This window comes from Oculina patagonica, chromosome 3 (genome assembly GCF_052425735.1).
Source record: "Oculina patagonica isolate OP01 chromosome 3, crgOcupat, whole genome shotgun sequence".
Taxonomy (NCBI): Eukaryota; Metazoa; Cnidaria; class Anthozoa; order Scleractinia; family Oculinidae; genus Oculina; species Oculina patagonica.
Window position 1 is genome coordinate 25,046,379 of NC_135760.1, and position 17,982 is coordinate 25,064,360.

Consider the following 17,982-nt stretch of genomic DNA (forward strand, 5'->3'; position numbering starts at 1 on the left):
AATCGGTAAATGGTGGCTGAAGTGTAAACTGTTTTAAAATTGAACTGAGTACTTTGTGTCATCTCCCAGTCCCAATTTTGTAATTTTTGTATTCGATGCAGAGAATCAATATGTCACATTATTTGATAGGCCAAGAGTAAAGTTTCCTTGCAAATGTAGACTTGATTCCTCAGCCATCATTTCACTAGTGTTATTTGACGATTTAAAGTTCTTATCTTTGAAGAGTTTTCTCCTGATATAGTGATTCTAGTTTGTCCACTTTCCATTCTTGGTTAGTCTTCTTTCCGCCTGGAGAAGTCAGTTTTTTGTCCCTGAAAGGAGGAATGATAAATTCAAAAATCAACAAATGCACAAATGTTTTAAACTGCACATAAAACTGAACCTCCAACAGTGCCAAGCCTGCCTAATTAACAAGCGATCTTTGGAACACCATGGCGAATGGGAGTTTCGACGCAAAACTAGCAAGTAACATTTTGAAAGCCAAAATTGAATGTTAAGTTCTCTACAATGTAACGAGCATTCCAAAAGAGCGAAGGAAAAAAATTGGGAAAGCCGTTGCAAATTGTCACCTGCCCAAAAATTCCTCTTCTCTCTTAAAAATAGAAACCAAAATTTCGAGGCCACGTTATAACTTTAGCACACGCATCTGGCTTTTAATTGGTAAAAATTTCTTGTCAAAAGAGCCCTCAATTATTTGGACCCGTATATGTCTTAACCTCGAGTCTACTTCAACTTTTGGTTTTAAAAAGCGTTCGGCTACTAAACTGTTCGTAAATTTCGGTCAAGTATTTCGCAGCACTAATTTTTGACAGCTGGCCGAAATTTTTAACTTCTCCACCCTTGCAATATTGTAAACGAAGATATTTGTGGTACAGCTTAGTTCTCTCTCTGTCCTGTTTCTTGATGAAGCGACGCAAAGAGCGGACAGAAAGTGCACGTGTTAGCTCGCTTCGGTAACATTTTATCTGTTACGTAGCCTTCTGAACAAAATTAAAGGTATATTTGGCAAAAGCAGTGCTTACCTTAGATTTAAATAGAGTTGGGACGTTTTTCCGAGCTTCAAATCCTTCAAGCATCGAACATGTTCTTCCTTCAAGAGTACAAACTGCTCCTCATCCGACGACACGTCTTCACGCATCCACGACCTGTTTGGTTTGAAGCACGTTTTACAATTTGTCATGAATATGGATTAAAAACTCAAGCCAATCATGGACAAATACGACACAAATTACGTGCGGATTTTGTTTGCACGTTTTCTTACCAGCGAATCACCAACTGCGAAAGAGGGAAAACAATTGCGCGTTCATGATCACGTATGCAAGTTATAAGAATTTTCATTGACTATTCCATCTTGTTTTGCTTAGCATGCTATTGTTAAACGTCTATTTTAAAATATTTTTTCTTGCTCGGTTTGAAACTCATCAACAGAACAATATCTCAAAATCAACATGAGCTCAGACAGAATTTTGAGTCAAAATAATGGCACTGTAACGGCATTATTAAAGCCATAGCTTAAACGAAAGGAAACGCGCCCTAACGTTGGCCCTTGTGATCAGAACCCACCACGTAGATTAGGGTGCGTTTTTTTGGGAAAAATATTTGGTTTTTTTTTTTTTTTTTTTTTTTTTTGTTTTTTTTTTTTTTTGGTTTTTTTTTTTTTTTTTTTTGGGAAGGAAATTTTTTTGTTTTAAAAAAAAAAAAAAATTATTTTTTTTTTTTTTTTTTTTGTGTTTTTTTTTTTTTTTTTTTTTTTTTATAATAAGCCTTATTTTCACTCCAGATCCACTAAAAACTACCAGTTTGAAATTTTAAATCAAGCACGTTTTACATTTCGGACCCTTTTGGGAACATGCCACCACGTGGATTCAACCTAGTGGTCACTCTAGGTCCAAAAGAATCAAATGAGTTCCCGCAATTTGGAGAACTAAAGGTGAAGATTTTTAGTGTACATTTTAAGTTTCAAACTACCAGTTTGAAACTTAAAATGTACATTTTGCGCTTTTTTGGGAAAATGCCACCACATGGATTCACCGTAATATAATGGTCACTCCAAGCAAGTTTTTTTTGCACGTTTTCTCGCGTGCGGCGAATGTTTGCAAGTGGAAAATTTCCGGAAAAAAAAGTGTTTATCTATCTGTGACAGAAGTTACTCGAGAAAAGTATCCCGAATTCTCTGAACAGGATTCGAACCTTCGATCGTCCGCACACCGGTCGGACGCGCTACCATGCACTGAGCTAGAGGGCCCAGTTGTTCAAAGCGCGGATATTATCCGCTGTATAAATCACTATCCATTGTATAGGGTTGTATGTTTTGCCGGTAAACACTTATCCACCGAATAGCGATTTATCCAGCGGATAGCGTTTTCCGCCCTTTGAACAACTGGCCCAGGAGACTCGTGGGACATAGATCAAACAGCTTGACTATATGGGAAATGTTCTATTCCAATAAATAATTACTCCAAATAATTATATTACTCCAAAGGAAACATCCTATTGTCATAATCTCGAATTAAAACTCCAAAACACAAAATGGAGAACCCCCCTAATATGTCAGCTAATGTCTGCTATGTAAGCTAAATTTCCAACTTTGCGATCTACGTCCACACGTTTAGTTTTCATCCCGAGTAAATTGTTTACCGTTTTTACTCGAATAAGCGTCGCGGCGCTTATTAAATTTTTCGCGCCGTGAAGTGCGGCGCTTATTCGAGGGCGGCGCTTATTAAAAATTTGGATGCCACAAAGAATCTAATCTTTTACATTAATTAAAAATAGCGTCTTTTGATTGTCAGTTTTCGTCTCTTGCTGAAGAGAGAAGTTGCACTAGCTGTCCTGGCAAAGTTCGCGGCCTTCACAACATTTACAGAACTACTTCTGATGAAAAAGAAATGCCCAAGTTTGTTTCAGAGTTGCTTTGTAGTGCTGTTTTTAGTGCAACGGAATTCCTCGAGTAAGCGCAGCATCGGGAATGCGGCGCTTATTCGGGGGCAGCGCTTGTTAACTTTTTTGACCCAAATGCGGCGCAATTCGAGGGCGGCGCTTATTCGAGTGAATACGGTAATTGAACATAACTAAATATTTTGAGAACGGACAAACAACCTATTAAACGCCACAGAATTATTTTCACGTTCAAAAGCTTTGAGATGAGGACATCCAAAATGAGCGGCCTTGTGTTTCAATATTTGAAGGATTTAATTAACACAGTAGCCTCCATTTGGCTTTAATAATATTCACTGATCTTTGTTCTTGGACCACAGTGGGCGCCAAATGGTGAATGGAGGTTATTAGCTTCTTCACAAGAATAAACTTTCGAATTGATAAGTTTATCTATAAACGACGTCTCTTTTTTTTTTTATTCAACCATGGAAAACAGATAATTAACAGCATTCAAGTGTGAAAATAACCTTATCTGTTACACGTAAGACTCGCTATAAAAGTACAGGTAAATGAGAAATTCTATGGAAACAGTTCATCACTAATATTCTTGAAAAACTCTGTTTTACATTAATCAGGTTATTTAATAATTAGATCTCACTAGATAGTGATCGGAAATTGTGCGATCGTAAAATTTTGGCTTCGTTTATTTCTTGACTCTTGCATTTTACAAAAGCTAATTACAGAATATTAGAAATTATTATAGCATTAAATGAGAATAAATCACAGGTCGGCTTCAAATTCCACTTGTTGCTAACTGGTTTGGTTTACTTTTTGTTTTTACTGTACTGACGGCAGATTATTTTATTCCCAGAATGCCTTGCACGCCACCAGTCCCAGTGTGTAGTTACGCGTCATTGGATCAGTTGCTGTTAATTGTTGTTAAAAGATGTCCAGCCTGACTCGGAACTAGCTAAGGTAGGCTATCCTAAATCGTCCCGCGGTCCCATTAGCTTTGAAGGAACACTTTTAAAAACGATTTTGCATCTACGTTTCAGATAAAGACTAACTTTTTAAAGTACCATGGCCTTTGCCACGAAATCCCTAGTGAACGTCTGCAAGAACAGTTTTGTGTATGTGTTGCAATAGAAAAAAAAAAAAGAAAGAAAGGCATAATCCATTATACTGAGCTGTGAATAAATGGACTGATTAATGGTTTACAAGCGATTTTTCCGAGTAGGCACTGTCGAATTTGAAAATTTCTCCGTCTGCGGCCAAGGACCAGGTTTGCCCTTAAACTTGTGTAATTTGAAAACGTTACCTAAATGATCGTATCGTTTGATCATAATTTGATTTTTGCCTAAGCTAAATTGAGTTGACCAAATTAAAACATATACTAAAGAAGTAAATTTTGGGAAGCGGCCATATTGTGAAAAATTCCTCCCTCCCGGTTGATGAGAGCTTCAAAACTGTCCAACTCAGCCACCTGGCCTTCTCTTAACACTAAGATTACGTCACAGTCTTTGACAGTGTTCAATCTGTGAGCTATCGTGATAATTGTGGAATTCTTCATTTTGTCGTGCACAGTGGTCCAAATTGTTCTCTCTGTATTTGGATCCACGTGGGCTGTCGGTTCGTCCAAAATGACTATCTTGCTTTGTTGAAGTAACGTGCGAGCCAAACAGATCAACTGCCGTTCTCCGACACTCAGGTTCTCTCCTTTCTCTAAAAGTTCAAAGTCAAGTTTTCCCTCAAGGTTTTCAACCAAACTATTAAGTTTTACTTCATGAAGAACGCTCCATAACTCATCATCTCTGTGTTTCTCCAGAGGATCGAGGTTCTTCCTAAGAGTTCCACAGAAGAGAACAGGCGTTTGGCTGAGAACAGAGATGCATCTTCTCGACTCCTGTAGCTGAATCCTGTTAATGCACACTTCGTCGACGAATATCTCTCCTTCAGCCTCAGGCATGCGTAAAAGAGCTGCTACAATAGACGACTTTCCATCTCCCGTTCGACCCACAATACCGAGTTTAGTTTTTCCTTGAATTTCAAAGCTTAAGTTTTTCAGCACTTGTGGTCCACCTGGATAATACCTCAGGACAACATTTCTGAAGCTCACGTGACCATCACGAGGCCAGTCGATTGGTGGAAGCGTTTTGATATTGTATCCCGGCTCTGGTTCGATGTTTGTGTACGTCAAGACTCGCTCGACTGACGTCATAAGGTTCTCAACCTCTGAAAATTGCCGCACAGCATACTGGGAAATATTGGCAGTTTCAATGACGTAAGCGAGAGCAAGTCCAGCTAATGCTGTAAACAAAGTAAAGTTCATATAATTAAAATATTAAGAAATTATACCCAGTTGAAAAAAAAATATGATAGAGAAAAGCTGAAGAAGAACGCATTGCTGCGAATTTTCATCTGACACCGTCTAAATGGAAAAAAATCTGGACTGCTTAATCTAAAAAGAAAGTCTTTGACATGTACTTGTCCCTTATACTAGAGCGGTTTTCAATTGAGTGTCCTAAAACCAAAACCAAAGTTATCACTCTAGCCAATGACAAAGAACACAGACAATCCAGTAAACCAATCAAAACTCGAAGCAAATACATGAAGCCGGCACAAAGCGCGGGAAAACGTGCGCGAGCGAGACACGATTGGTTTCGGTTTTACTTTTGATTGGCTGAGAAAGAGGCGCGAGAGTTTTAAACCAATCACAAAGCGTAGTAATGCAAAACCAAAGCAAACGCAAGTTACTTTTGACACTCAAGTGAAAACCGCTCCAATCTGCGGGGACATGGTCATGTCTAAGCATTCCTTAACTGTTTTTGCGGCATTTGCGGCATTTTAAAACGAACGACGAGTTGAACATGCCTGCCCTCGAATGAGCGAACAAGAAAAGTTAATAAGAGGGTTCTGAGAAACAGTAAGGTTATGTCTTTTTCTGAGACATTTTGTAAAGATGGCGCCTATGTTGTAGTTTAAAATGAATTTGAGGTCAAAATGAGATCAAATTATTTTGATTTGTATGTTCCTTTGCTTAAGGATGATGGTTATAAATCTCGGGGGGGGGGGGGTGGGGACAATAAAAAATACAAATCAAACTAGTTTGAAATCATTTTCAACTGAAATTCATTTTAAACTACAACACCTATTTCCGGGTTTCCGATATCTTCCCCTTGCACGGGATACCAGTCCATCGCAGGCTTCATTGGCCGAGAATTTTGCCTGGGCCCAACATTTTGTTGGTATCCGTTTAATTTGGAGCAGGAGAGGTAGAGTGATAGCAAAGTGTCGTGCCCTAGAACATGACAACTTAACAAAACCGAGCCCAGAAGGTCCTATATCGAATTTCAGTTTCTAGCGCGTGGAATTTTACAGGATCCCATAATATTCTTACCTGGATTCTCACAAACTTTTACGGCAACCAACGCGATAGAAGTTATAAATATTGAGCATAGGACATCAGCTCTTACTCCAAGCCATCGACTTGTTGCTGCTACCATAGAAAACGCCTGATTATGTAGATCTTGATGCCTAGGGAAAACGAATTCATGAGTACTGTAGAACACCTTCCGTGATTGTGGCAAATTACCAAGAAAAAGCCACGACTAAACAGCCCCCCCCCCCCCCCCAATAGACATCATTACATCCCACCTCTCGTCGGAAGAGGGATTATCTTAGATAATCCCTCAATCACCCAAAATTCTATATTCTTCCGATTAAAGGTGTTCTAGCTTCTGTAAACTTTAGCCTAGTTTTGTACCTTATATCGATATGGTATGTTCATTTCTTGCATTTAAAATGTTACAAAACTCGTAAAATATATGCGTATAAGCAATAGCCTCCATTTGGCGCGAAAGCATCTACTGATATTTGTCCCCGGACATTATCTGTTCTGTTCCTCGAAGACCACGGTTTTCCGAGACACATATCAGTGCATATTTTTGAAGCTAAATGGAGGCTATTGTGTTTATTGTCCTTCAATACGTCGAAGTAATTTTGTCGATGTTTAAAATTTTGTTAGTCTGTTTTAAATGTTCAGTTCTATTCAATTTAGCAATTTACTCGGGATGTAAGGCATGATTAACAGTACCACATGAAAGTACTGCTCAGAAGCTTTCATTAATTCGAACGGTCACTCTACTTGGAATAACTAATCACGAAAGTTAATGTTTCAGAAGCTAACGTGTGCTGTCGATGTTTAACAAAGCTTACCGGTATAACTGATCGATGAAATCTCTTTCCCTTTTCCGAGTGCGAATGGTGTCCAGCCCAGCCATGGTCTCTGAGAAGTGAGAGAAGACAGGACTGCGACATATGGACTCCAACCTCTTTAACTCGCGGGAAGCCTTCAAGTAATAAAACGCCAAGTAAAGAAAGATGATGAATACGGGCAGGGAAACGAGGCAGAGCCAGAAGTTGGTGAACGACGGCAACAACGCTGCTGTAAACACAAACAAGATCATCTGTACGGCCAAAAGGAACGTCTTGGGCAGAACCTCGTCAATACAGCCAATGTCTTTGGAAAATCTATTTAATATTCGTCCTGCAGGGTTGGTGTCAAAAAATAGTAAGGGAGCTCGTAAAGCACAGGTTATCATTTTATCATGGAGACTTTCAGAGGATTTGAGGCAAACACGGAAGAAAATGTAGCCACGGAAGACAGCAAAAACAAAGGCAGAAGACACCAGGCCTGCATAAATGTTCATGGTTGAATCGTGCTTTTGATATTCCAAGGTCTTCTTGGATAAATGGGACAGCCATACGTCGGGAGACACCATAACAACTGCAAAAGAAAAAAAACAGAAGTCACTTTTGTGCATTGTATACTAAAGCGATTATTACCAAAGTAATCACCCTGGCCAATCACAAAGGAAAGTGTTGTAGAAATTTAGTGCACCATTCAAAATTCGGGGCGAAACGTGGGAAAAATTTTTTTGAGAATTTTGTTTTTTTTTTTTTTTTTTTTTTTTTTTTGAAAAAGTAGGGGGGGTTTTTTTTTTTTTTTTTTTTTTTTTATTTAAAAAACCAAAAAAAAATAATTTTTTTTTAAAAAAAAAATCTATTTATCTTTAGTTACATGCCAGTCATGCCATGCTAGTTGGACAAAATTGGCATGCTAGTTGGACAAAAAACAATTGCAACAGTCTTTCAAAACAAAGCAACTTAAAACAGTTAGCGTGGGGCAGAAAAAGCAACACAGACAGAGGAGTCTTTCTTTTTTTTTTCCATCCGTTAAAGAAGCACCACAGATTTTGAATCAAGCATGCTCTGTGTTAACTATGTTTTGCAAAGGGCCTATTAGTTTCGTGCTTTTTCGGCCAAAAGTTGCTCGAACTTTTCCAAGAAAGTTGCTCGAAAGTTGCTACAAAATATTCAAAATGTTGCTTTTTATTAAGAAAATTTCTCCAAATATTTGCTAATTTCCCCTTGAAGGAAAGATTTCTAAGCACTTTAATGCAATTTCACTGCTTTCACTGAGAAAATCGTAAAGATATCGATGACGTCGTGTTTTCCGACGAGTTTGTAATGTTTCATGCTGAGTGAGCCGAAAGTTGGGACATTTTTGGATCTTTTTGAATTTGGAATTTTATTATTTTTTAATTTTTTTTTAAATTAAAATTAAAAAAAAAAAAAAAAAAAAATTTGTAATTCTGCAAACAGATCCACCGTTCTCTCCAATAGTATTTTCTAGTACTGACCTTGTGTTGCCAGGAAAAGGACAATCACGGAAATCAAAGTGACGGGATGTATTCCAGCTCTAAAATAATCCCAATACAACCGAAACGAAATACTGCCAGTAGCCTTTTCTTCTTCAGAGATCTCTAAGTCCTCATCATAGCTGCCAATGACTGGTTTGGGGATCGAGTGGTCTATATCATTTTCCTCTGTTGTTTTACGACCCGCATTCTCTTTGTTGGAAGTAGCAGAAGAATCTTTTATCGAATCAAGAATCTTCCCGCCTTCTTGCAATTCATCAAAGCTGCCTTTTCCTAATACAGACCCTTTCTGGAGAACCACAACTTGGTCTGCTGCCTTCATGTGCTTCTCTGCGTATGTCGCCAAGATTATGATCTTTTCTTTTAGCAGCTTGCAGACACATTGGGTAAATATGTGCTCACTCACTTTAGCATCTACAGCGCTTAGTGGATCATCCAATAGATACATTTCTGCATCTGCGTACACTGCGCGTGCCAGGTTTAGACGAGCCCGCTGACCTCCACTCATCGCGACACCGTGTTCCCCAACAAATGAGAGATCACCATTTGAAAATCTCTTTATGTCTTCTTTCAGGGCGCATGCCTCAATTACTTCGGCGTATTTCTTCTCGTCGTACGGCTCACCGAACAACACGTTTTCTCTAAGAGTTCCAGAGAAAACCCAAGCCGTTTGGGAGACATAGGCTATTGTTCCTGAGCAGACTATGTTACCATTTGATTGGATTACCTCACCTGCGATCGCGGCCAGAAGTGTTGACTTTCCACTGCCAACCTGACCAGTAATGACGGTAAGACTTTTTTCAGAAGCCTCGAAACTGACGTCTTGAAGTAGATACTTTTCACCAGACTCGTACAGTTTGCAGGAGAGATTTGAAACTGATAAGTTTACTTCGCGTTTCTCCTGAAGATTATCCAACTGCTTGACTTTTTCGTGTTTTGATAATGGCTCCCTGACCAACACTGGTGCGTGGATACTTGTAGTTTTAAGAATATTATCTCGGCCACAAGAACTTTGGTCGTATTCCAACGGGTCCAGCGGCATGTTATCCAACAGCAGAAAGCTTTCAATCCTTCTTAAAGAGACTAACAACTCAAACGCTAACGGGATAGCGTTACCAAGCCTTAGAGATAACGTTATACGAAGAACATTCATGAAAGCCAGTACCATAAAAGCTGACGAAGGCGTCAGATGATGATTGGTAGAAACCAGGGCGAACACCGATATGAATGTAGCCACGGTGCCTGCGATAAAGAGAAAACTCTCTATGATGGACAGAAGGGCGCTCTTTTTAAGGATAATACCAATTTCACTCCTAAAAAGTAAAAGAAACAATACATATGTAACGAAAACCTGGCAAAGAAAAAATGAGCTTAGTTTAAAATAAACACTGATGCGAGTAAGCGAGTAACGCGATTTAAATATAAAAAGGTTATGTAACAGGCCTCAGTTTGAAACAGCAGCAAACCTGGCAAAGCGTACGCCTAACGCTTGGAGATGGACTAACCCAAAGCATACGTCCTGGAGTAGATATATATCTGCTCCAGGACTTGAGAGAGCATGATATAAACATTAGAAGGGAGCCCTGATTATGACTTTGTAACGTTCAGGCTCTTATAACATTTTTATAGCGGGGATTTTTAGCCACGTAAACAGGCGGGAGAATAAGTGCCAGTTTTGACAAATCTGGTCGTTGAAGCACTGTGAAGGGAATTTTCGAATTCTTTCATCCAGTTAAAAACTAGCGGGAGCGTATAAAAAATACCTCATGTTTTTTGTGGTTTTTGCTTAACAACTTCTGCGATGGGACGAAAAACGCGGCCGCTCAGTCACTTCCCGGATGAAGTGATGAGCTGTTAATGACTTAATTTTTTATTTAAACTCAGTAAACTTAGTGTTTTAGTTTTTTTAATTTTTATTTTTTTTATTTATTTTGGATGTTTAAGTTTTGGGGGGGGGGGGGGGTTTTCGCAATCAACTGCCATTTGTTTTCCCGACTGTATGCAATAATTAATACGTTTTTAGCGAATATTATAATATTATGCATTTCATTAAAAAAATAATTCTTATATAAATAACAAGGCGGTTGGTGTCATATAGCAAGACATATTACCCCGCAGATAGAGCAGTTTTCAATTGAGTGCCGTAAAACCAAAACCAAAGTAATTACTCTGGCCAATCACAAAGGACCCAGACAATCCAGTGAACCAATCAAATCCCTCGAAGCAAATACACGTAGCTTGCACAAAACGCGAGAAAACGTGCGCAAGCGAGTCACGATTGGTTTTGGTTTTAGTTCTGATTGGCTGAGAAAGTGGCGCGAGATTCTTAAGCCAATCACTAAGCGTAGTAATGCAAACCCAAAGCAAACGCAATTTACTTTCGACACTCAAGTGAAAACCGCTCTAACGCGTTAGACAAATTTGTAGAAGAAAGATGATTAATAGCATGCGAACCATTTTCATTGCTGTTTACCCCGGCGTTGAGTTTTTAGGTAAAGGTTCATAGTACATTGTACCTGTCTCATTGCATAATCCTTATAAATTCCTCCCTCTTCTCACCTTCTCACTTCTTGTACTTTTTCTCGGTAGTTCTCCTCCCACGCATGCGTCTTAAGAGCACGGATCCCAGTCACAAGCTCGTTCATTAGAGAGATTCGTCGGTCAGTCACTTCAGCGGTCTCTTGTCGCAGGTCAGCGCAAAGGGCTGAGATTATCACAAAGCAAGGCAGTAACAATAGCAGAAACAGAATTCCCATTACTGGCTGCCAGCCGATCAGGTACAACAGCAGACAAACTACAGCGGCGAGTTCCAGCACAGACATCAAGGCAGTAAATATCCATCTTGGGGCCAGCTCGATTCTTTGCACGTCATTTGAGATCAGGTGAATAACGTTGCCTGTTGTTGTTTCTCGAAGGTTTTGCTGACTGATTAGGGGAATCTGATGACAAGTCAATCTCGTTAATGGGGAAACAATAAGTGGGAGGGAATGTTGGGTACAGTTTGGAGAGGACAATTACAGTCGGGGTAGTAAGTGCCGGTGGGAAATTCCCGTTGAAGCAATTGAATAATTTCCAAATTATTTCATCCAGGCAAAAGCTAGCGCGAGCACTCACGAGTACTCCAAAATAATCGCGCGTACAAATACGTCATGTTGCTTAGCAACTTCTTGGACGAAAACAGCGGGCTCAGTCACTTCTCGGAGAAGTGATGTCGCCATCAACTGGCACTTGTTCCCCGACTGATATATGTGCGTGTTGATGAAAAACCTAGTACATGAAGAAGCAATGCGCCCTTTGCAGCTAACTGTCACGTTGTAGAAAATAACACCTTGCTGGAGGGCAAGCTACGCGCCGAGACATCCAAAACAAAGCGAATTCAACCAGTCATGCTTGACTTTCTTTTGTTTTGAATTTTTCCAGAGCGGAGCTTAAAAAAAATGTGTTTATAGTGGTCATGCACTTAGCTTCATATCTCAACGAGATAGCTAGTTTACAGGCATGCCACTGAAACAGAGGAAACAAATAATTTATAAATGAACATAACAAGGTTAAAAATCCCAACTGGCAGGAGGCAGACCAGTTGGCTATATACAAAGCGTGGTCGAGGATTTGAACTCGGGACAACCGAGAAACAAATCCAGCTAGTGGCAAGGGCAGGCCTCGAACCGGTGACCTCCGGATTACAACACCAGCGCCCTAAACCACTCGGCCACGCTTGCCTCCAGAATGGCGGATTTTGTATCATATGACCGTAAGCTGCAAAGGGCCAATAGATGATTTTCCTACATCAACTACCGCGAACACTCCGAAAGTTATTTACCAACTCCTCTTACAAAAACCTTGAGACTGGACTGGATTTCACGGGAAATAACTATTTGTTAAAAATGAACTCGATATTATCAAGTCTTCTGTTAGAAATTAATACACAACAACTGTTGTTGTGGTTATACATGTGAGTGTACATGTAGATTCTATAAATTGCACAAGATTGCACATCCTCTATCGGGACTGTAACTATGGAGAAAACTATAGCACTTAACTCCCTTCCAAAATGAAAGTCTATCAGTTGATCAAGTAGCCACTCAGTGAAAGGTATGTAAACTCTTTTCCAGTTGTCACCTATTTTTAGGTCTAAAATGCACAGAACAAGTGGTCTAACAGAAAAGCAATGGTGACGATTCGTGGGTATCGAAAGGTGTGTTCATATAAGTGCCCAGCCAGAATCATATTTGGGCACCAAGTGTGAGCAAAGACTTACAAGGCTGTGTTCACACTTGACGCCTGGGTACGGTGCCCAAGTACAACTCTTGCTGGGCACTAATGTGAACACACTATTTTTTCAAGTATCCACGCCATAATTTTGGCACGGTGCCCGTGGCCGGGTACAAGGTCTCAACCTTGTACTTGGGCACTTAATGGTACTTCGCAACTTGCCGGTGCCCAGGTATCAGTGCTCGGGCACTAAGTGTGAACACGGCCTAAACATTAGGTTCTAATAGTGTCTGAACACAGCGCTTGGGCACCAAGTGTAAACACAGCCTTAGGCTGTGTTCACACTTGGTGCCTAGGCACAGTTCCCGAGTAGGATTATCTCTTGGCACTAATGTGAATGTACTATTTTTTCAAGTACCCACGCCATAATTCGGGCACGGTGGTTGGTTTTCTGTGTCTGAACACGACGTTTATTGTCATATGTGATATGCAATACATTCAACAGATCCTTACCTTGAGATAAACAATTCCTTTAATAGCACTACTCAGTCTCATACCAAGCAGTTCGAATCTGTAAGCAGAGTAATGTGTCAAGGCGGTGGATAATCCACTGAGAGATAACAGCAAACAAAACCCGTTCGCAAGTGCTTGGTCCCTCTGAGGACAACTTATCAAACGGAGTAGGAAACCCAGGACAAGCGGCTGCGAAACACGGCAGATGGATTCCAAGAGCCAAAAACTGATTAAAAATAGAATCTCCTTACAGGAAATCGTTCTCAAAACACATTTCCAGAGTTTGGGTTGTTTTCCCTCAGTCATGTTGCATTCTTGTACATGGTTGTTCCATTCCTTCTGAAGTCGCTCTGTTAGGTCACGTGTTCTGTCTTCCTCGTGAAGCGGCAGGAAATCGGATTGTTTCAGCGGTCGCTTGCTTCCTATTTTAAAGACGTTGTTCATCCACCAGAAGGATAGAAGGGAGAGGAAATTTGCTGACATCGACGGATGAGAAGAATCTTTGTCGTCATCTTCGTCACTTGTGATCGTCTCGTAACCTTTGTTTGGCATTTTTCTGTAGAGAAATAATGGGCAGCACCGCTAATGAAGCGAAAAACAGTGAAACCCCTTTTAAGCGATCACCTTTGGGGCAATGGCTACGATAACGAGGTATTTAATTTTGAATAACTGCGCTCAAATACTACGAAACAATTTAAAAGCGCCTATTTCACATTAAAACGGGATATTTCTGAAAACTTTATTCTTGATTTACTTGAAAACGCTCTTACAGATTTGTCTAAAATTTCGTCAACAGCTAGTCAATATACTATACTTGACTTGACGTACCAAAAAATGAATACCAAGAGTCAATCTAGATTTCGAGAAAACCAGGCTTGTTTTAAAACAAACGAAAACAACAGTGGCTGCTATTGAAATCTTTGTGACTAAGCGAGCAGTAAAAAGTTAAACTTTCAGGTGATATTAATTTGATCAATATGGTGTATTTTGACAAAAATCAAAGATTGGCTTTCTAGATAATTTTCATTTTCAAAACAACCACCCTAGGGCCAAGAAAACTACATCGAGCCTTCTTAAAACTGCTTATAACATTGCTTTTAACGGAATATTCCAAAATGCTCTAAATACCTTTTTGTGAATCGAACAGGTCAAAACAGGCAGTTGTGGAATGAATCAAACCAAAATTGATTTAACGAGGGTAGCACATAATAGTTATAAAACTAATGAGAACAGAAATTTTTTTTTCCTGCCATTGAATCAAGTCAAAGTTCGTTTGCCGTCTGCTTTCTCTAAACAAGAGTTTGTTTATTTTGTTGCTGGTTTTATTTGCCCTATTCACACATGCAATCAATATTTATTTGCACTTCGGCGTGTGGTCATTTGTGAGATAATGAATAATTCAAATAAAGACCCATTTCAACTTCGTTAACAACTGACTCTAAAACCACTAACAAACCGAATTTTTTTTTTGAAATACTGAATGATTTGGTGGAAATTGAATTATTTTACAATTTTTTGCAATAGATGCACACATGGGTTCGCAAAAATTTGCGATTTCGTATATATATTTGTTGTAAGTAAATAAAAGGGGTATACACCGGGAACCTTTGTTCAAAAAGGTAAAAGGCAACCGAGAATTGTCTACTGCTTTCAAATTGGAAATTTAGGCGGTTAGATTATAAAACGTAATCTTGATTCTTAACGGTTAACATTTTTTTAAACGACATCTTTAAGGGCGGCCTTTTAATTTAATAATCCGTTAATTATGTGGGCAAATGTTGGTGCACTGCATAAATTGTTTAACCTAAATATAATTATTTTTACATGACTGTTAACTTAATTACTGGAAATGCGTAAAAATAATCGACGCAAAAATATAATCATTAACTCTTTTTTTCTTGCTTTCAAGTAAAACTTCCTTGTTTAATTTATTTTTTTAGTTGAATCTGAGGTTTAGAAACATATCAATCAGATAAATATCTTCTTTGAAAGTCTTTCCCCGTTATAAAGGCGTTAAGACTACCAACAATGCTGGCAAGTTAAACCTATAAATAATACTACAAAAACACTACAGAAATACCAGCGAGAAAAGAACATGTATGTGGTGGTCCTAACGGAAATGACTGATTTTCTCGACGGAATGAATATTTCATTTTCAGTTTTACCTTTTGGCCCGGGTAATTAAAGATCATAGACAAGAACCGTCAAAACATATATACAGCCCCACCGTGCCTCTCTAAGAATTATAGTTGTTAGTACACTTACTACACATATGGTTAGGTGTATGATGGCTTGAGTCCTTGAGTTTCGTACGGCCTCTCTGTCTTTTACATTTTTTTCGCGTATTTTCCAGTTGACCTAGTTTTATTTGAGTGACAGGAAACATGAACAAATGATCTTTGGTTCTCTATCTTGTCTTGGGTCGATGACGTATGTGAAGGGTAAATAATGACATCATGTTATGTCTTGAAACGGTCAACGTTTCCTCGGAAAGTGTTGTACTTCAACAATTTCTTCTTTTATCGTGAGATAATTTAAGAAAGGCCTGCGAGACGCACTTGATAAATAGAGCTAAAACACCCAATTTGAACAATATGGTATTTAAAGGCACGCCGAGTTCCATTATCCTTTATTTAAAGTCCATTATTTAAATTAATAATGGACTCCCTGTCAAACCACTTCAGACCTATTGTATTCACGTGTATTCGATTCATATTTCAAAACAAGTTCGATGGCATATGCTAATCCATCACAAACTGACCCTCCACATTTTTGACAAGTTGCTCTAACAATTCTTCAGTGCCCGTTCACAAGCCGAAGTGGAAACAAGAACTATTAGACGTATAATGTCTTCACCAAGAAAAATAACGTTAACGTCAGAACATTGGTCAAGTTCACAACCTCGAAACTCAATCCCAAGTTCAACACATCAAAGATTGTTATATAGCTGTTATTGGCTAATTTGGGGTCACATGACATCTTACAATAAAACTGTTTCCCGCCAAAATTCTCTGAGCGGGCAACATTGCAAAAGCTATGACGTCAGGGGGTAACATTGCAATGTTTCTCGCGAATGTTGACCGACGAGCGCCATTTATCTAAGTCTTCGTCGTGCTATATAACAAAACACTTAAAGCTGACTGATGACTGATCCCTCGGGACACCAGTTAATTTTGTTTCCCTCGAATCTCAATGTTTGAGATTCTCGGGAAACAAAATACCACAATACCATAATTATGAAAAGAAAAAAGTGTTTTACCTTCATTCCATTCTGTTGACTCGTTCCACGCTCTTCAATCCGACGCAATAACCCGGATGCTGCACTTGAGTTGTTGGGATGGAAAGACACGAGAGATCGAGCGGAAAACGAGCCTAGGTTTGAGATGCTTTCCTAATTTCCCAGAGCGATTTAGGACAGTATAATTGTTATTTGTCCATTTATAATCGAGAATAAAAGATATATGGAATAAAAAAACATTTACACTTTTATTTGCTTATTGAAATGCAGATCTATATCCCAATATGCAGATAAGGATGCTTAAAAAAAAGCCCACGAAAATTTTATAAGTAAACTCCCATGCTCCCTGTCCCATGCCACTGTCCTTCGATTAGTTACTACTAGCTAGCTAGGACTGGTATACACCACGCAACACGACCCAGCATCCAATTGTGTTACGTGAAACGCAAAAAAGGCAGAAGGCAGAGGAGAACGATTGTGACTTTTTATTCCTAACCCTATTCAGACCGGGCTTTTTTGGATCTTTTCAGACCGGGTTGGGGGGGGGGGGGGATTCCGCCCCCCCTCCGTGACTTCCAGAATATATAAGCAATCACAATGAAACTTAGAGGATATATAGTATGTCCAAAAATCTATCTTTTGGTATACGTCACGTGGGATGACGACGTCACATCACGTGACAATTACATCATAATGTCAAAATGGCCGCCATCTTGGATCCGCCATCATTGATTTCAAAACTTTTCCAAATTACTGCAAAGTACTCAAAATCAATAAACTTGTGCTTAAAAACCGTAAAAAGGTAAAAATAAATGCATTGAAGTTTTTTTCATTAACAGAAACATGAAAATTACAAATTTGGGAAAACATGCCTGTCAAAATGCAGTTGCCATGGTGACGTCAAATACTTGACACACACAGCAACCTATCATACTAAATTATTCCCAAGTAAATTTTTTGGCAGTGTTTGGTTGAATTTTAAAAAAGTTCAAGCATCGCGGGCACTTTCCGCTCCCCTCGGTCTGGATAGGGCCAGCCTCCAGTGGCTTATATGGTCTTATATCACCCACCCACTCACACACCCACCCACCCCTCTCTCTCGTTCTTTTATAAGATATTCAATTTAAGATAAAATAAAAAATGTCGACAAAAAACCATTTTGTTTTTTTAACCATTCTTCTAAGTGAGATACAGGGGGGGGGGGGGGGGGAAAGAAATTCCCTTTGTTACACGACTGAAAAAGGGGTCATAGCGGTGCCGGGCAACCGATATGCGCAGTAGCTATCGAATGGTTGCTAATGGCACAGTGAATAGCTTGACAAAGTCATTGTCTAGTTCGCATGTCTTGGTCTTGACCGTACACAAAACACAATAGCTTTGCATTTTGTTTGTTCTTTTGAAGTTTGCCGGACATCACAACAACAA

The 17,982-nt window shown here is 39.3% G+C and overlaps 1 protein-coding gene and 1 long non-coding RNA gene across 2 annotated transcripts; both read right to left on the minus strand.

Annotated features, from left to right (window-relative positions):
- Window positions 1-33: 33 nt before the first annotated feature.
- LOC144646119 (uncharacterized) lies at window positions 34-1,142 on the minus strand. The gene is made up of 2 exons (XR_013569364.1): window positions 1,023-1,142; window positions 34-311 (listed from the first exon to the last, which is right to left on the minus strand). It is a non-coding gene; the product is annotated as an uncharacterized LOC144646119 (long non-coding RNA).
- A 2,917-nt stretch (window positions 1,143-4,059) lies between these two features.
- On the minus strand, window positions 4,060-13,871 carry LOC144647205 (ATP-binding cassette sub-family C member 4-like). Its single transcript, XM_078506970.1, has 6 exons — window positions 13,320-13,871; window positions 11,154-11,533; window positions 8,577-9,907; window positions 7,090-7,660; window positions 6,272-6,408; window positions 4,060-5,181 (listed from the first exon to the last, which is right to left on the minus strand). The coding sequence occupies exons 1-6, from the start codon at window positions 13,869-13,871 to the stop codon at window positions 4,268-4,270; spliced, it is 3,885 nt and encodes a 1,294-aa protein (XP_078363096.1). The 3' UTR covers window positions 4,060-4,267.
- Between the last annotated feature and the right edge of the window lie 4,111 nt (window positions 13,872-17,982).